Below are 19,619 nucleotides of genomic sequence, written 5' to 3'. Positions count from 1 at the left end.
ATCTCCAGAATTAAGACAAATTAAGCTGAGACCCTCCTTTCTTATAAAGCCTTAGTGGTATTTATACTAACATTATATATTCCTAACATTTACCTAAGCACCTCTAGGAATGTAGTTTGAGCACATAAATTCCCTTTTTTTTGATATATTAACTGATTTTTAGCTCTTAGTTGCTTTACCACTCCCCTTTTGGGTTGTAAAAGAAAGCCGGACATTCTCTGCCTGACGAAAACTCTTGTCTGTCTTTATGACCCTATAAGAATTCAAGCCTGGTGACCTTGCTTTAGCTAGAGCAGCACTATTGCATGGGTAAATAACTGTAAACCTCAAAGATTGAGGAGGATTTTGACTGGAGAGGATTTTGAGTGGAGAACTAGAAGAATGAGATGGAAGATGAGGAAGAGCCAGATGGGGTCGAACAAGATGGGGAAGAACAAGATGTGAAAGGCCAACATGGGGCAGAATTAAGATGAGAGAAGTAAGATAGAACTTAGAGGGGACAGCAGATAAAGGTAGAGAGAAATCAGGCAAGAGAGGAGCTAGGCATGGGAACAGAACTGAAGCTGTGTAGACAGGATTGTAGAGGAATAAAGTACACACTAAGAGCTCGGTGTACTTAGATTCTTTTCCTGAAAATAATTCCTGCTTTTCTTCTGAAACTCTGGGAAGAAGATTATTAAGGCTGGCCCTTAAAAATATTTGAGAAATAACTTCAGTGGTCATGGTGGCAGCCGTGGTGGTGGTGGTGGATATGGTGGCAGTGGGGATGGCTATAATGGATTTGGTAATGATGGAAGCAATTTTGGATGTGGTGGAAGCTACAATGATTTTGGCAATTATAACAATCAGTTTTCAAATTTTGGACCAATGAAGGGAGGAAACTTTGGAGGCAGAAGTTCTGGCCCTTATGGTGGTGGTGGCCAGTACTGTGCTAAACCACGAAACCAAGGTGGCTATGGTGGTTCCAGCAGCAGCAGCAGCTATGGTTGTGGCAGGAGGTTCTAATTACAGCCAGGAAACAAACCTTAGCAGGAGAGGAGAGCCAGAGAAGTGACAGGGAAACTACAGGTTACAGCAGATTTGTGAACTCAGCCAAGCATAGTGGTGGCAGGGCCTAGCTGCTACAAACAAGACATGTTTTAGACAATACTCACGTGTATGGGCAAAAAACTCCAGGACTGTATTTGTGACTAATTGTATAACAGGTTATTTTAGTTTCTATTCTGTGGAAAGTGTAAAGCATTCCAACAAAGGGTTTTACTGTAGATCTTTTTTCACCCATGCTGTTGATTGCTAAATGTAATAGTCTGATCATGACGCTGAATAAATGTGTCTTTTTTTTCTTTAAAAAAAAATTTGAGAAAAAAAAACTACCTAAAAATAAAGGGGTTCTTAAATATCACTTAACACACAGTATCATCAAATTTAACTCTCTTATTTTATAAATGAAATAAACCATGAGGGTAAAAAATCTCAAATCAAATGACTATGCTTTTTCACTACTGACTATAAAAACATACATGCTTGTATAAAAATGTTTTCAAGCAAATATGCACACACAAGAGTATTCTTTTATGTTTTTACTGTTTTGTTGTTGAGACACAGTCTCACATATTCCAGACTGGCTTTGAATTTGCTATGTTGCTATGGCCTTGAACTTTTGAGCCTCCTGTTCTACCTCCTGTGCTGAATTAAAGATGTGTGCCTCACCCTGTCTAAGCATGTAATCTCTCATATAGCCCAGTATATAGGACAGCTATGAATATCAGGTTACACCTGTTGTACCTGCATAATTATTTAAGGCATTTCCTTTCAGTCTCAAAGTGTTCTGAATGGGAAAATAAATTTTATAGTAACTTTTTAAAGCTGAATTAACTGGAATTAACTTTTGAATACAGTCACAATAAAAAAAACCACAATCATAATCAACTACAGTAAAAATTGAGAAGAAACAGATAAATGCAACAATCTTAAGGATCTAAACAATACTAAAGTCCAAGAAGCTGACGTAATGAGTGGTGTATCCAGAAACCTTTTTCAGATTCTAATAGCTGCCTGCTTAAAACTACAAAAAGCATCTTTCCCATCTCAGGTGAACAGTGATGCCTAACCAGTGATGCTCTCAATGACCTGGAAGTTATGGGTGACCTTAAAGCATGCCTGTCAATCTTCCTCTCATTAGAAATGTTTCCTGCAATATTTCAATTTAAAGCAATAAAAATCTTTGAGATAGAAATAGCAAAATGCCATTTAAGGATTACTTGAAACGAAACATACTCTACATGTCTGATATAAATTTGTACACATTATTATAACTTTTAGTAAATACAATTGCCCTTATGATTCTATTTTACAGGGCTGGAGAGATGGCTCAGTAGCTAAGTCTAACATGAATCTTAAAAGGTCTTATTAATAAAAATAAAAAAACCCAAACAAACACAGCACCAGGTATTGGAGAGAAAGCTGGAAGATCAGAGAGGTAGAATAAGCCATAGCCAACCTCACCTCACCAACTCTTCAGCCAATCCTGTTTCCTCAGACTGGAAGCCTCTGAGTCCTTATTGGAAAGGGATCTCAGTCCAACTGTTTAACAGCCTAAAAGCTTAAAAGCTTCTAGTTCCTGGTCCTCACGCCTTATATACCATTCTGCTTCCTACCATCACTTCCTGGGATTAAAGGCGTGTTTCTTTCCCAAACAACACATGAGATCTCAAGTCCTGGGATTAAAGGTGTGTGTCCTTCCCAAACCAAGACATGATATCATAAACGCTGGGATTAAAGGTGTGTGCCTGTATACCTGGCTCTGTTCCTAGTGTGGCCTTGAACTCACAGAGATCTGGATGGATCTCTGCCTCGGGTATGCTAGGATTAAAGGTGTGTGCCACCACTGTCTGGCCTTTATGTCTAATCTAGTGGCTGTTCTAATCTCTGACCCCAGATAAGTTTTATTAGAGTACACAATATATTACCAGAGTTAAGAACACTGGGTGCTCTTCCAGAAGACCTGAATTCAATTCCAAGTACCCAAATAGTGGCTCATAACCATCTATAATAGGATCTGATGCCTTCTTCTGGCACTCAAGTATATATGCAAATAGGGCACTTATATATATGAAATACATAAATAAATGGCTTTAAAAAGATTCTATTTTATATTTCATCAATTACTTTCTTTAAAGGAGTCAACACATCTTTGCTTTATACATTAATGTTTGTTCTGCTTATGAATACTACACTTCCAATATTACTGATACCTGATCACTTCAAACATTCACTCTTAATGTCAAAAGGAAGAGATGGAGATAAAAGGGAAGCATTTTTACCTAGACAAGTTCCACTGCTCAGCCAGAAGGGCACTCCCAATTCCTGTAATGTTTTGGCGGCTAGTTGCAGTAATTCCTTTGCCCTCTTCCGAAAGGCCATAGCATCCACAGTGTTATCCTCAAGGTACTGCTGAAAGTTTAATAAAGTTATTTATTATAACAATCCCTAAACTGTTAGAAACTTTTCTATGATATCTGAATTGAACTTGGAAATTAGCACTGCCTCTTTTTTCTACTGTGAAAAAATCCAAATGTAGGGGGCTTGGGTGGCTCAGTGGCTTTGGATTCTCAACACCCATATAAAAGCTGTGAGTGTTGGTGTGGGTCTGCGATGCCTGTGCTGTGTGGGTGGCAGAGAAAGGAGACAAACAGATCCTGGAGCTCCTTGGCCAGCTTGTCTAGCCAGTCCATCAGTTCCAGGTTAAATGAGAGACACTATCTCAAAAAATAAGGTGAAGAAGTTGTGGACTGCTGCTAACGTGCCCAAGCTCTGGTGCATGGCCCCACTCCCACGTGCATGTAGGAAGCACTAATTGGATTCTTTGAGTTATAAAAATAAGAAGACATGAAAATGGAAAGGGGGTGTATTGGGCAGGAGTACAGGGGACCTGAGAGTGGATATAATCAAGACGTAATAGAGGAAGACACCTAGTTCCATCCTCTGGCCTCACAGACACAAGTGCACAAGTGTGCCCACATACCTACATACAGGCACAAATGCATATACCCCACAAGCCCAGAAATCAAAGTTTATAGTTACTTCTTAGTCACACATTAAAATAATTCAAATAGATTCTAGGAGCAGCCAGGTTAAGAGGAAGAAATTTAAACAACGAGGATTTCCCAACGATGAGACATGAACTGTTATCTGTTTCCTCTGTACATCAGAAGTTAGCAGGCTGGGCAGTTGGGAGAAAAGAAGAGCTAATTACAGAGCCAGGAGCATTATTTAATCCAAATAGATTATATGATGTGTTAGATGCAGTTGTTTACTTGTCTTTACAGATTGGGTCATCAAGCAGAAAGACACATTTTGAATCAGACCATCTGTGTTGGACTCTAGGTCCATCTCCTTTGGGATGGGCAGATCATTTTACAAGAGTGTAAGCTCAATGAGGAGGGGACGTTTGTTGGGGTATTGTATAAAATACCCCAGTGTCTAGAACAGTATCTCTACATCTGAAAAATGAACAACAGAATGGAAGAAACAAATTTCACTGTGGTTAATGTCCTCATTTATAACTTAAAGATAATAACTATGCTTTATACAACTACTGTACAGATCGGATTGAAAGCCCTTTTGTAAAGTATAAGAATTTGTACTAATGCTATCTTTTACTTAGGCATTTTAATTTCTGATTTAGTACATTTCATTCTGTAACTGAACAGCACGAATTCTTCAGTGATATGTCACTATGGAACAAAATATAAACTACCTGGTCTAGCAGACCAGGGACACAGGTCTTTGGCTACTGTCTGGCCTCATCACTAGCCTCTTTTTACATGTCCTGTTATAATAATAAAATATAACTTCTCCAATATACCACAGCCTTTCTAGTCTATGTGAGTTTATATGTTGCTTTCTTTTTCAGTATGCCTGTGACTAACAAAATCATGTTTCAGCCTCAGCCTCTGAGAAATATCCTCATTTCTCTAAAAAGACAGATGAGTGTTTCCCCAATGTTTCCATTCAACATTTGCTAATACATAAAGCCAAGCAAAATAGTCAGCTCCTCCATGAACTTACAATGGTTGCCACTTACACATAAGTTTTAAGTCCCTAATTTATTTTTTACTATTTTATGTATATGAGTTTTTGCCTGCATGCATGTCTATGCACTATGTCCATGCCTGGTCCCAGGAAGGAAAGAAGAGGACATCAGATCTCCTGGGAATCGAGTTCTAGACTGTTGTGAACCACCATGTGGGTGCAGGGAATCAAACCTAGGTCCTCTGGAAGAGCAGCCAGTGCTCTTAACTATTGAGCTAGTCCTCTATCTTTTTAATTCTTAAAGTTACTTGTAACTCTTGGTTTTGTGTCATTTCCCCAGTGAGGCTGTAAACATATGAGAACAGGTACTGCACTTCTCCCTCACTGAATCAACAGCTTTAGAATGCCACCTGGTACACAGTAGGTTAGCAACAAATATTGTTGAGTGGCTAAATGAAGAAATGATTGTAGCTGTAGGTTTCTTGGGTCCCACCCAACACCAAGGTCCTGCAGATGCTTATAATAATCACTCAGAGGCTTATATTAATTATAACTGTTCGGCCAATAGCTCAGGCTTATTAAGACTATGTGCTAAGCCAATAATGCCTGTCAATGTAAAAAGCATCTTAAAGCTACAATTTCCTCTCTGTTAAAGAACACTCACTTTATGGGAAACCTCCCTTCCAGATGTTGGTCAGAGGAGTCTAAGAAGCTCCCCAAACAATATAAGCCATTGTCCTTGGTTGTGTTACAGAACATGAAGGTAAGACCTTATTGCTAAAGACACTACATACTTCAGACCCAGGGCTTGGAGGAGTCAACCCAGAAATGAACAGCTGAGCATGGGACGTCCACATCTAGTTAATACATCTATAACACGGTCTTTATATCGAAGACTCAAGAAACATGGAAAAAGCAGCAGAAAGACTCTACAAGTGAAAGGATCAAGATGTCAACTATGAGAGAGTATCCTCTATAGATAACAGGGATGTGTACCTAAAAATCTTAACAATATGGTCACCTAAACAAGACCTATATAATGACAGCACCAGTTGACATTACAATGTGGATGGGGGAAATTCCACAAGGCTCCAACCCTAGATGAAGAGCTACAGACAATTAATGGCTGCTGAGAGGGACAATCCAATCTCTCCAGTAATGAGTCCCCTGACAGGTCATCCAATGTTGTTTAGTTAGATCTTACAACTTAATTGGGCTGGAGATAATGATTTGAATTTATAAATTTCATCAAACAGATTTAGAAATAAATATAAACAGACATATGCATAATGTCTCTGTTAAATGAGAGGGCCTGTGTACAGAAAAACCCAAACAGCAATGGGCATGCTCCCTACTGTCTAGATCTTGGCCTATACAAGGACCCACGACTCAGAGAAATGGCTGAACCCAGGGTTGAAACAGGAAATTCACAAGATGAACTTAGAATATCTATATTTTGCTAAAAATGAAGAAAGATGGAGATAAGACAGAAGACACAGAAGCTGTGGTCAAGAGTCTTCTAACAGCCAAATATACAACAATCTTCAGATAAAAATCAATGATAAAAGTAAGGGTCTACAATTCATGAAAACAGGAAACCATGAGTTTCTTATTTAAATAACAAATTTGATGAGAAATGCTAATATTTAAATAGTTGCAAAGTAACTTGCAAACAAATACTTCTAATTACAAAGGGAAAAATGCAAAGTCACAAAAGACTTTAAGACTTGAAAACTGGGTAAATGATGTGAACATCAACAGTGTTCTATAGCCCTTCCTCTGAACTTAAACATTTCCAGCAGGGGGAGTAGGGAGGTCACAGGACTTAGGAAGTACATGAAAACTAAAGGTCACAGGAAACCCCCAAATCTGCAAGCTTCACAAGGCCTCACCCCAAGGTTATGAGTGCATCAACAGTTTCTAGGGTCTGAGACTGATGGTGTCCCTGGAAGCTGTTAGGAGCTCTAGGGCACACAGCTTTCCTAAGTGTCACTTGCACAGGGGGAAGCTTCTTGGTGATGTTTAAAACTGGTCTTGCTATATGCCTTAGCAGGCCTTGAACTTTGGGCAATCCTCCTGTCCTGGCCTCCCAAGTGTGGAAATTATAGGCATGTGCTATCACACAGAGTTAGATTGAGATTAAAAGCAATGTATGTTAATCCCTGATTTTTTTATCCAGATACAGAGAATATTCTGGCTTTTAGAAAACCCTGTTATTTAAGGCTTCAGGACACTAGTTTATAGCTCACTCTCAAATGTGCCAGAAAAAAAAAATGTTATTTGTGTTGTACTTGCAACTGTTATTTAAGTCTGATACTCTTTTAAAATCATCATTAAAATAAACGAGCAACTTTACTAGATCTTTGTTTGTTTGTTTGTTTTGTTTTTTAAATTTGATTAATTCATTACTATAACCATCCTGTGTTTATCACTTCATTTAAGACTGTTTGGCGCCATCAAGTGTTCAAATGGGTGTAAGTTAACTTTAATTTGAAAGTGGACCCTCCTGGTCTTTTACTTATCAGGGTACTAACCTAAGAAACAAAGAATGAAACATGTAAGAGGAAAAAGATAAAAAATATGACCAAACCTTTTAGTGATTCCACATCTGTAATATCAACACAATGTCAGGAGGTCAGAACAAATTAGGCATCACAAATGTCATGGCAACAATTGATAACCATGAATAAAATAGGTGCCTGTTGTTAAGTTCACAGAATTAGAAGGGTAAGAGACACTCACAGTTCACTGTGGCAACTGCTATGGCAAAAGTGGGCAATACCTTTGGGCAGGAAGCACTGAACTCCATCACTTCTACTCCTTCTTTTTGTGGGTTTTCAAACAGGGTTTCTCTGTGTTAGAGCTCTAACTGTCCTGGAACTCACTTTGTAGACCAAGCTGCCCTTGAACTCACAGAGATCAGCCTGTCTCTGCCTCTGGAGTGCTGGGATTAAAGGTGTGTGCCACCACCGCCTGGCTTACTTCTACTTCTTATTACTATGTGCTGAAGGCAGTGCTTACCCACAAAACAGGCCTATCCACACATGCTGCTTTCTAGCTTCTCTCCCACCAAGATCAGTAGATCTGACAGCCCTACAATAATAAATTCAAAGGACTAGGAAGAGCTAGAAGAACCACTTGGACTGACAGGCCGAAGTCTTGGGTACCAGCATACAGTATCTGAGACCCTTGTATTTGAGCATTGGATACTGCACAGCAATAAAAAGTTGATATTTAGTTTCTCATTCTATTTGTCCTAATTTGCTTTATATTGTATGATAAACACTGTGATCAAAAACCAACTTGGGGAAGAAAAGGGCTTAACTCATCTTACAACTAATTCACAGTCCATACCTGAGGGACTCAGGGCAGGAACTCAAAGTAAGACCTAAATCACAGATTTGGGCAGTGATGGCACATGCCTTTAATCCATTACTAGGGAGGCAGATGCAGGTGGATTGCTGAGTTTGAGGCAAGCCTGGTCTACAGAGTGAGTTCCAGCCAGGGCTATACAAAGAAACCCTTTTTCAAAAAAACAACCCCCCCCCCCAAAAAAAAACAAAAAGAAAAGAAAAGAAACAAACAACAACAAAAAAAAACAAACAAAAAAGAACTGAAGCAAGGACCATGAAGTAATGCTACTTCCTGACTTACTCAGCTATAAGTCAACCCCAAATCATTTGCATAGGTGTGGCACTGCCACCAGTGGGCTGGACCCTCCCATATCAATCATTAATGAAGAAAATAGGCCATAGGATTTCCTACAGGCCAGACATTGACCAGGGAATCCCATAAAATAAAAGGCAAGCAGAAGAATTAGGAAACCAAATCCCCACATCAAACTCTGTTTTCAGTGTATCTCTGGTTTCATAAAATTGTTACAGTTGGACATTAAAATTATTTGTATACCACTACAGTCAGAAACCTACAAAGCTAGATTCGCAGAGGAAAAACTAAAAATTCAGCTGGTCTCTGGATAGCACTTGTTTAGCATTTGCCAAAGACTCTCACACTCATATTCAGTGCCAAATGTGTGACAAAAAATAACCCTATTTTCATTTAGTCTTTCTAAATCCACATGTATCCTCTTCAGTGGCTATATTCTAAGTCAACGTAAACTTCTTAAAAAAACACAAAAAGAGCAAAACAAAAACAAAAACAAAAACAAAAACAAAACAAAAAAACAGGCTAGAGAAATGGCTTAGGGTTAAGAGCACTGGCTGCTCTTCCAGAGGTCCTGAGTTCAATTCCCAGCACCCACATGATGGCTCACAACCATCTATAATGAGATCTGGTACCTTCTTCTGGTGTATAAGAATACTATATACATGGTAAATATATAAATCTTAAAAAAAAAAAAAAAACAACAAAACACCGCTACTTTAAAAACAAAGCTTATGAACTCTCTTAATTTTGGAATGAAGCAAGGGCTAATTCTATCAGGATCTAATAAAACAAAGCTATATATATATATATATATATATATATATATATATATATATATACCCATTCCCCAGTCAGGGTAGAAAAAATTGTGTGTGCCTCTGTGTGTGTGTGTGTGTGTGTGTGTGTGTGTGTGTGTATAATTCCAGCACTTGGAAGATAGAGGCAGAGGGTTGATGGTGATGTTCCAATACACAGTGAGTGCAGAGGCAGCCTGGACCACCAAGAGCCTATCTCCAACAGAAAAGCATAGATTCTGCTGGCTGATAAGGCAAGTTTGTAACCCCAGCACCAAGCCAGCTTAGGCACAAGATCTCAGTTAGAAAGCATCCCTGGGCTCATGCACCTGCTACCGCACCTGGTGGGGGAAATCAAACTCAAGCCCTGTGCATTTCAGACAGGCACTCAACCCATTACGCTACACCCCTAACCCTTAGGGAAAAAATGAACTTTTTAACTTTAAATTAAAAGAAAATAAGTAGGATGAAAAATGATCAACTTAACAAGACATTTAAACCTATTCTGCATAAGCCATCTTCACTTCCTCTTAAAAACTAATCAAGCCATAATTCTCATTAATTTAATTTAAAACTATATTATTTCATCATCTCTAACCTGCAGGAATGCCCGAGCTTCTTTATACCTGCACTCGATAAATCTGGAGTGTGGTACTTCTTCTAGAAAGTGTCCTGGGTCTTTTGGAATAAGCACATCTAGTCCATCTACAGTAACTTGCTGTAACTCTGGCCTGAAAAGGAAAGTTAAGAAGATTTTCTATCAACATTTAATCCAGAACACAGGCAGCCTTTTAAAATAGTGAACATTAGCCAAGGAGCTAAACATCAAGTGAATTTTCTTCAAATACTTCAGGTATGATACAATCAACAACTTTATTAGGACCTTGGAAATCTGACATCCAATAGCAGCACAGAATTTCAGTATTAAGTATTTTCACTAATGCAGCTTAATTTGGGAGTGAGGAGGGAATGGTATGGATTGAACCTAGGACCTTCTGCATGCAACCACTGAGCTACACCACCCCTCTTTTTATAAGACAAGTTCTTCCTAAGTTGACAAAGCTGGCACTGATTTTGCAGTCCTACTGCTTCAGACTCCCAAGAGCAGGGATTACAGGCCTGTGCCACTAAGCCTGACTTGGTGCATCTAAAATAGTTTTATAGCTACTTTGGCATTTTAAGCAGAAATGAAAGTTGAACAACATCATTTTCAGTTATCAATTTAGTTTTAGAGAGGTAAATAGTTCTTACATCTAAGAAATACTGAGTTAAATTATAGTAGCTTGGGAGCCTCATTGACTGGAAAAATACCGGAAACCCATCTTCTATGAATATTTCTTGAGAACTTTCTATTCCTCTAGGTAAAACTTTATCTACTGGCACACATTACACTTACAAGTTATTTCTTAGTTGGCAATATTGAACTTAATTAAATTATTAACTAAACTTTGATATAAACTTTTAATACCTTAAAGAACTAAATGACTTCCCCACCCCTCTAAAAATGTTTGAAACACAAAGTAAGAAAAAGTGCATATGTGAATAGTGGCTAAGATTTCGACAAAAATAAAGGAAGAAACATTGACAAGAAACTGTTTCTTACAACCCACTAATCGCTTTTGGTCACTTATATTCCTGACTTCTCCAGTTCTGAACACCCTTTCAGCTGTTTCTGAAATTCGTGATGTTAAACACTAACAAGAAAACAAAAATACACATGCCCTTACAGTTCTAAAGCTAACAAAGCAGTGTTTCTCTGAAAGTGGTCACAAAAGATATCGATATGAAAATTCTTATAAGAATGATAGACTTTAGGGCAAAGGACAAACATTCACTGCTATGTTCATATCAAGTTCCAGAGTTTCAGACAGATTATAACATCATTATTAAGGACTTCCGAGGAGAAAGAGAAGTCCGACTGGGTCAGAAAGCTGACTTTAACAGTCCGGTTTCCCGAGTCTCCTCAAGTACCTGTTTCCTGTCAGCAGCGTTTACTAGTGTGGTAGTTAAGGACAGACTTCTACACAGAGTATTATTTTTATTCCCATGATCTGTCTTAGTTTTCTGAGGCAGGGTTTCATGATTACAGCCAGGCTGGCCTGCAACTTGTTCCTTGGCACAGCCTCACCTGCGGCTTGCAACTCTCATGCTTCAGCTTCCAGAGTGCTAGGTTTACAGGTGTGAGTCACCACCTCAGAACACAGGAAAATTAAAATAACACACACACACACACACACACACACACACACACACACACACACACACACACGCTGTGGGATGTTCTGTATGGCAAATGTGTTGCTAATTAGTCAATAAATAAAACACTGATTGGCCATTGGCTAGGCAGGAAGTGTAGGCGGGACAAGGAAGAGAATAAAGCTGGGAAGTGGAAGGCTGAGTCAGAGAGACACTGCCAGCCGCCATGATGACAAACAGCATGTGAAGATGCCGGTAAGCCACGAGCCACGTGGCAAGGTATAGATTAATGGAAATGGATTAATTTAAGCTGTAAGAACAATTAGCAAGAAGCCTGCCACGGCCATACAGTTTGTAACCAATATAAGTCTCTGTGTTTACTTGGTTGGGTCTGAGGGGCTGTGGGGCTGGCAGGTGAGAGAGATTTGTCCTGACTGTGGGCCAGGCAGGAAATCTCTAGCTACACACACACACACACACACACACACACGCTCACTCAAGTGCACGTAAACATAAAGGCACAAAATAATGCATCACAAGCATTTGTGTCTTCATCCTCATCACAGACACTGAATCTTGTCAGCTCCCCTGGAGGTCTCTGAACCCCACTCAGTAACTCCCTGTCTATCCTTCCCCTTCTAGGGATACATTCTATCTTCTTTGGGGGTAACTTTTCCTTACTATTCTTAGTATCTTTATTCTATTTTAAATATATCCATGAACACAGTATAGCATATGCTATTATTTTTTTCTGCCTTGGGACACTCAGCATTGTAGGACCCATCCATGCTGTTGCCGAACTGCAGCAGATTTCACTGATGTATAATACTTCAATGTAGGAGTATACAGATTACATATAACTATAAACACATAATATCACTGATTTATTATTGTTTATTGTTATAGACTGACTTACCTGTCAAAAGCTCCAGGATAACGACCGAACTGTAACTTTCGAAAAGGAACAAACTTTCTGTCCATGTGTCCTTGGAGCCGCAGGTGACCATGCCAGAGGTAGTTGCCGCTCCTCTCATGAAAGAACACCAAGTGGATGGCGTGAGTGGCCAGCTTACAGACATAGTGCAGAGGGATTTCAGTTCCAGAAAGTGAGTCGATTCCATCTAGCCGAGGATCTTTGCTTTCAGTCTTTAAGCACTGAAACCCCATATTCTCAGCTATCTGAAACCAGCCATCCTAGAATAAGGAAAAGATCAAGATTGAATATTTTAAACCAAATGCTAATAACAAAACTATCTGGACGGTGGTGGCGCACGCCTTTAATCCCAGCACTCGGGAGGCAGAGGCAGGCGGATCTCTGTGAGTTCGAGGCCAGCCTGGGCTACCAAGTGAGTCCCAGGAAAGACGCAAAGCTACACAGAGAAACCCTGTCTCGAAAAACCAAAAAAAAAAATAATAATAATAATAGCAAAACTAAAGCAATCGTTACACCATTAATGAAGCCATATTTTTGTCTTGATTTGCTTTTTGCCAGAACATTGTAAAAAATGACAGTAGGAAACAGAAGGTAGTGTGGCAAGAAGGAAGTAGCAAAACAAAGGTATGGGGAATGGAGAATAGGTCTAAGGACTCTGAAAATAACACAGATTTCTCCCAAAGGAGAAGAATGCTCAGTTAGTGTCCTCCCATTAGTTTCTATGAAGTAGATGTTAGTAGGAAGAACAGAAAGCAAACTTACAGTTCTTATCTCCTAACACTTGAAAAATGCTATAACAGAACCCCTCCCACAGTGCAAACATCAGCAAACAGATTGCAGTGTACTGTAAGACAATGGACGTTTTGAAAATCATTATAATTTAAATCTCATTTATCAAGATTATCCTACATGTAGAATTTAGATGACTAAATATTACTTTGAGTATCTGCTGGCCCAATGGATATGTCTACATTACAACTCAGCATCTATGGTTCAGGGAACACTGCAGAAGAGGGGTTCAAAAGACAGTGAGAGACATAATACCAGGAAGCCTGCTGGGAAAGGCTCTCCTTGAAATGGCTGATGCAATTCTGTTTCAATTAAAAACATTATAATAAAAAAAAAAAAAAAAGAGTCTCTGCTGGGTACAGTGGCCCATCAACTGCAGTCCTTGCCGAAAGACTGTAAATTTGAGGTCAGCCTCAGCGTTAGTGAACTCCTAATTCTTAGAAAATCTTGTATTTCACTAGGAATTCATAATCTCTAAAGAACTTTTACTTGTATTCTTACATTTCCATTTGAATATTATACTTACCCTCTAAAAGAAGTAGCGTAAGTATAATAGGTAAGGAAACATACTTCAAGTCAACTTTCAAAACACAGCTAATAATACACAAAGCCACTTAATGTGTACAAAGTGCCAGCACACTGATATCTCCTTTGCTACGCACAGAAACTATGTGAGGCCAGCAAGGAAGGTTCTACTTACATCTAACCTATAGTCCTGGAACATAAAGCTTTCAGAAAGTGTGTCTCACTGTCCACAGAATTCAGAAAGATATTGAGGACCAAACCCAGACTGTGAGGCTTGGTGACAAGCAAGCTCACCTGCTGAGCCATCTCACCAGTCCCTAGCAGACCTTTTCTTCTTCCACAGACTCTGGTCATGTTTGTCTTGCCTACTGTTTATTCCTTCCTTCCAAAGTAGCAAGAGTATTGCACTCAAGAGCCACTTTGGAAACATGGAGGAATATTTCTTACCATAACAATAAACTGGTATTTAGAGGCCGAGGCCAGAACACTGGTGTGTGAGTGACTGTCCTGAGCCAAGCAATGACCACCGTGGGAAGTCCAGCTGTGCCCTCTCGCAAAAGGTCATCCCATTTGGGCTGGTTGACTGCTCACACCCCTCATGGAGGGCTACAGAGGGTCTCAAGACCTGCACCTGGGTTTCCAGCAGCTCCCCCACATCTACTGTATGCAACTCTGCCTTAACTGCACCAGGTGATGCCTCCAGGGAGGGCTAGAGAACAGAGGCCAGGGAAAACTAGGAGAAAGAGGCTCCACATATGTGATGATGGAGAAGATCATTTAGGTAAAGGCTTTCCAGGTGAGGCCAGTTGCGGGGCAGCACCCACACCCTGTGAGTAACCTCTCATCTGTAAGTCAGCTCAAGAAACTCACTGGATTCCCAGGGAGAACTTCTGTGGATCATGCCTCAGTTTGTCACTGGGAACTGGTGAGAAGATGTAGCCACTGTTTATGTCTCTCTCTGAAAAGTAATTTTAGCTACCTCTGGGTGTTTTATAATCTAAAATACAAAAATCTGCACTGTTTTATACATAATTTAAAATATGCTATCAGATGGAAACAGTGAAAACCCTGTTTACAATGACCTCAACCCTTACCTCCCAAGATGAAATAACTGTATTAATGAAGACATAATTTTACATTATATTATTATTGGGAAAGGGTTTTGTTATGTAGCCCAGGCTGACTTGAAATTTTCCTACTCCAGTCTCCCGAGTGCCTAATTTACTTTCTCTTGCTGGCTACTTTGAGAAATCACATCACTAACAACAATGTCATGTACAACAACAGTCTATATTTACAGCAATCACACTCTGCAAACACACAGACATAGATATAAGAATCACTTAATAAGCTTCCAATGTAGCCATTTCAGAACTTTTATACACTGAAACATCATTACTTCATTTGATCTGTAGGTTATAAGTGTGACATTATGTTGATATGGGGGAGTACATATATGTAAAGGTTATAATTTCTACAAACTTCATTTGAGGAAATACTGATATAAAATGTTCTTTGTAAAAATGGTTTATAAGCATTCTATGCTTTCTCTATAAGGAAGTCCAACATTTCAACATAAAGGAGCTACCAACACTGACATTTATGAATCTCCACAGTGAAGAGACTCGTACACTTACCCACCAGCAGTCAGTGAGGCCTAATCATCCTATTTTATTTTTTTCAGTCTCTTGTTCTTTTGTTTTGTTTAACGCTGGGTATATTCGAGACAGGTTTCACTCTGTAGCCTTGGCTGACCTGAATCTAACTGTATAGACTAGGCTGGCCTAGATAGAACTCATAGAGATCTGCCATCTATGCCTCCTGAGTGCTGGGATTAACTAAAGGCATGCACCACCACCACCCAGCTCAGTTTCCTGTTCTTAAGCATGAATAAAGATCAGCATATATTGCTGAAAACCTGTATCATAAAAACACACAAGCCAAATAAAATAAATATACCATAAAAAAGATACAAAGATTCAGGGAGTAAACTTTTTAGGAAAAAAATACGCCAAAACTTCATGATCTTTAGTGACAAAGGCAAAATTGTTCCCATGAATAAAAGAATGCAAGGAGTTTAAGAAAAGGAAAAAATTTGACGAAAATATTTAATCAACAGCATTTTTTTTTAAAATAGAATGGTTGAACAAAAGAGTAGCAAAAAATCATAGAACAAAAATAAAATGATCCTTTTAAATTAGAACAAAGGACCAGGAAAAAGACAAAACACAAACTGAAAACCCACAAATCAACAAAGGAACAAACAGATAAAGAGTAGGAAAACTGCATGTATTAGATCCAACCAAGCTTTATATTTCAATGTCAGAGTTCACAGATGCATTATTTACAAGTATATGGGGGGAAATGGAGAATTATGATAAAAGAAGTATGGCCAGAGCAAACTAGTGAGCTTTCATGTGAATGTTTACTCATAAGGAGGTGGACTGACTACTCATGTAAGTATAAAATGGGTGATGATAGGAGGGCACATGTGCCCATATGACAATGTGAGCTAAACTCTCTGAATTCCTCATCTCAATGAGATACTGTAACAGAACGTAAGCATTTATGAATGAGAAGATAAAGTAAAGGAATTCAAGCCGCTGGATCTAGGACTCAGAGGAAGTGGTAAGAGGAGAGGCAGACATCATCCTTGTTTACTGAGCTTTGTATTAATCTGACCTTTAAACTTAATACTAGCATTGTTGTGCTTAAAAACAAAAATTAACTCTAGGACCTAGGCCCTGGGACAAAACGAGTCTCTGGGAACCCCCACCTATCTCTTCCCCAAATGCCAGTCAGAAGGGAAAACTCCTGCAGACAGGTTCCCCCACCAAAAACCCCCATTGGACTCTGAAATCTACAAGACTCATTCCCTACTCAAATACCCATCCCCCCACACCAGTAGCTTCCTGAGATGCAGAATCTGCCAGCTCTCACTGGATGAAGAGTAGCTCCCTGAGATACAGAACCTGCCAGCTCTAATTAGAAAAAAAGCTAAGATTGGACCCAGAGGGGCCCCCCAAGATACAGAGACAGGAAGCATAGATTGGATCAATAGCAGCTCACTCAGATAAAGGCACTTCTTGCACCTACTGGAGGAAGAGATGAGTAGACGCCACTGCGAAAATACATACAACAACATAAAGAGCAATATGGCTTCAGCAGAACCTAGCCCTTCTACAACAGCAAGACCTGAATATCACAATGTAAAAAAAGCAGAAGAAAGTGACCTTAAAAATAACTTCATGAAGATGCTAAAGGCCTTTAAAGAGGAAATAAAAAATTCGCTTAAAGAAATCGAGGACAAGAAAAACAAAAAATTGGAAGAAATCAATAAATCCCTTAAAGAAAGCAAGGAAAACCATGAAAAAGCAATTAAACATGTGAAGGAAACAGTTCAAGACCTGAAAAGTGAAATAGAAACAATGAAGACACAAACAGAGGGCATGTTGGAAATAGAAAACCTGAGTAAACGAACAGGAAACAGAGATGCAAGCATAAAACTCAAGTCCAAGTGGATCAAAGATGTCAACATAAATCCAGTTACACTGAACCTGACAGAAGAGAAAGTAGGAAGTAGTCTTGAACACATTGGCACAAGAGACCACTTCCTAAATATAACACCAGTAGCTCAGACACTGAATAAAATGGACCTCCTGAAACTGAGAGGCTTGTGTAAGGCAGAGGACACAGTAAATAAGACAAAATGACAGCGTACAGATTGGGAAAACCTTCACCAACTCCACATATGATAGAGAGCTGATCTCCAAAATACATAAAGAACTTAAGAAACTAGACATAAAAATAATGAACAATCCAATTAAAAAATGGGCCACAGAGCTAAACAGAGAATGTTCAAAGGAAGAATCTCAAATGGCTGAAAGACATTTAAGCAATTGCTCAAAATCCTTATTCATCAGGAAAATGCAAATCAAAACAATTCTGAGATACCATCTTACACCTGTCAGAATGGCTAAGATCAAAAACACTGAAGACAGCTTATGTTAGAGAAGATGTTGAGCAAGGGGACCACTATTCTACAGGTGGAATGTAAACTTCTACAGCCACTTTGGAAATCAGTATGGCTGTTTCTCAAAAAATTGGGATTCAATATTCCTCAAGACCCAGCTATACCACTCTTGGGCATATACCCAAGGAATGCTCAGGAATACAAGAAGGACATCTGCTCAACTATGTTCATAGAAGCATTATTTGTAATAGCTAGAACTTGGAAAGAACTTTGATGCCCTTCAACTGAAGAATGGATAAAGAAAATGTGATACATATACACAATGGAGTACTACTCAGCAGAGAAAAACAATGATGTCATGAAATTTGCAGGCAAATGGATGGAACTAGAAAATATCATCCTGAGTGAGGTAACCCAGACTCAGAAAGGTAAGAATGGTATGTACTCACTCATAAGTGGATACTAGATGTAAAGCAAAGGATAACCAGACTACAACCTACAACTCCAGAGAAGCTAGCTAACCAGGAAGACCCAAAGAGGGACACATGGATCACCCTGGGAAGGGGAAATAGATGAGATCTCCATGAGTAAACTGGAGATGAGGGGATGGCAATAGAGGGTAGGGGGGTAGGGGATGAGAACATAAGGGAATGGGATGGTCAATATGGAACAGGGATATAGTTGGAAAGCAATGAAAGGGATACCATGATAGAGGGAGACATCATGGGGATAGAGAGAACTTCCTAGGGAAGTTCCCAGGAATCCCCAAGGATGACCCCAGCTTGGACTACTAGAAACAGTGGAGAGGGTGCCTGAACTGAACTGGCCTACCCCAGTGACCAGATAGGTGAATATCCTAATTGTCATCACAGAGCTTTACTCTAGTGACTGATGGAAGCAGATGCAGAGATCCACAGCCAAACACCAGGCAGAGCTCCAGGAGTCCAGTTAAAGAGAGAAAAGAGGGATTTTATGAGCAAGTACATCAAGATCATGATGAGGAAACCTGCAGAGACGACCAAAGTGGGAACTCATGAAAGCTGGATCAATGGCTGTGGAGCCTACATGGGACTGGGCTAGGCCTTTTGTATGGTGAGACAGTTGTGTAGCCTGATCTGCTTGGAAGGCCCCCGGCAGTAGGATCAGAATCCATCCCTGGTGCATGAGGGGGCTTTTTGGAGCCCACTACCTATGATGGGACACCTCATGCAGCCTTGAGGCAGGGGGAGAGGCTTGTACTTGCCTCTACTGGATGTGCCTCCCCATGCGAGGCCTTGCCTTCTTTTGGGGAGGAGTGAGGGGTGGGTTGGGAGGGAGAGGTTAGGTAGGGGTGGGAGAAGGGAAGAGGGGGATCTTTGATTGGTGTATAAAATGAACGGAAAATTTCCTTAATAAAATAAATAAATAAATAAAAATTAAGTTTAAAATATCATATTCTCACTTTTTCATAGGTTGAAACTTTTCAGATATATAAAACGAGAAAAAAAGCAAGCAACAAAGATGATGGACTTACATACACTTCACCCGTCTTTCCCCTGCATCACTGCCTAGACAGAACCATGGGACAAGATGCTCTGGACAAGATGCTGTAGACAATGAGCTTGAAGCAGTTGAGGAACCTGCACCAGATACTGCCACCTACCAGCATCAACATGATTAATCAGTTCTCCTCTAGACCTTCTGCATCTCTCATGATGGCTGACTAGTA

At 39.6% G+C, this 19,619-nt stretch overlaps 1 protein-coding gene across 3 annotated transcripts in view; it reads right to left on the bottom strand.

The window, feature by feature from the left end:
* Fktn (fukutin) overlaps positions 1-19,619 on the bottom strand; it is a 57,895-nt gene that overhangs the window by 18,795 nt on the left and 19,481 nt on the right. For 2 of the 3 annotated variants that reach the window (XM_059254360.1, XM_059254361.1), the window contains exons 5-7: positions 12,607-12,884; positions 10,099-10,225; positions 3,324-3,459 (exon numbers count right to left, since the gene is read on the bottom strand). In XM_059254360.1, coding sequence (XP_059110343.1) covers positions 3,324-3,459; positions 10,099-10,225; positions 12,607-12,884 — 541 coding nt within the window. Of the gene's footprint in view, positions 1-3,323; positions 3,460-10,092; positions 10,226-12,606; positions 12,885-19,619 lie in introns of all 3 variants that reach the window. The other variant, XM_059254362.1, reaches the window with a different exon arrangement.

This window comes from Peromyscus eremicus, chromosome 2 (genome assembly GCF_949786415.1).
Source record: "Peromyscus eremicus chromosome 2, PerEre_H2_v1, whole genome shotgun sequence".
NCBI lineage: Eukaryota > Metazoa > Chordata > Mammalia > Rodentia > Cricetidae > Peromyscus > Peromyscus eremicus.
This window is presented reverse-complemented; position numbering and strand designations above follow the sequence as displayed.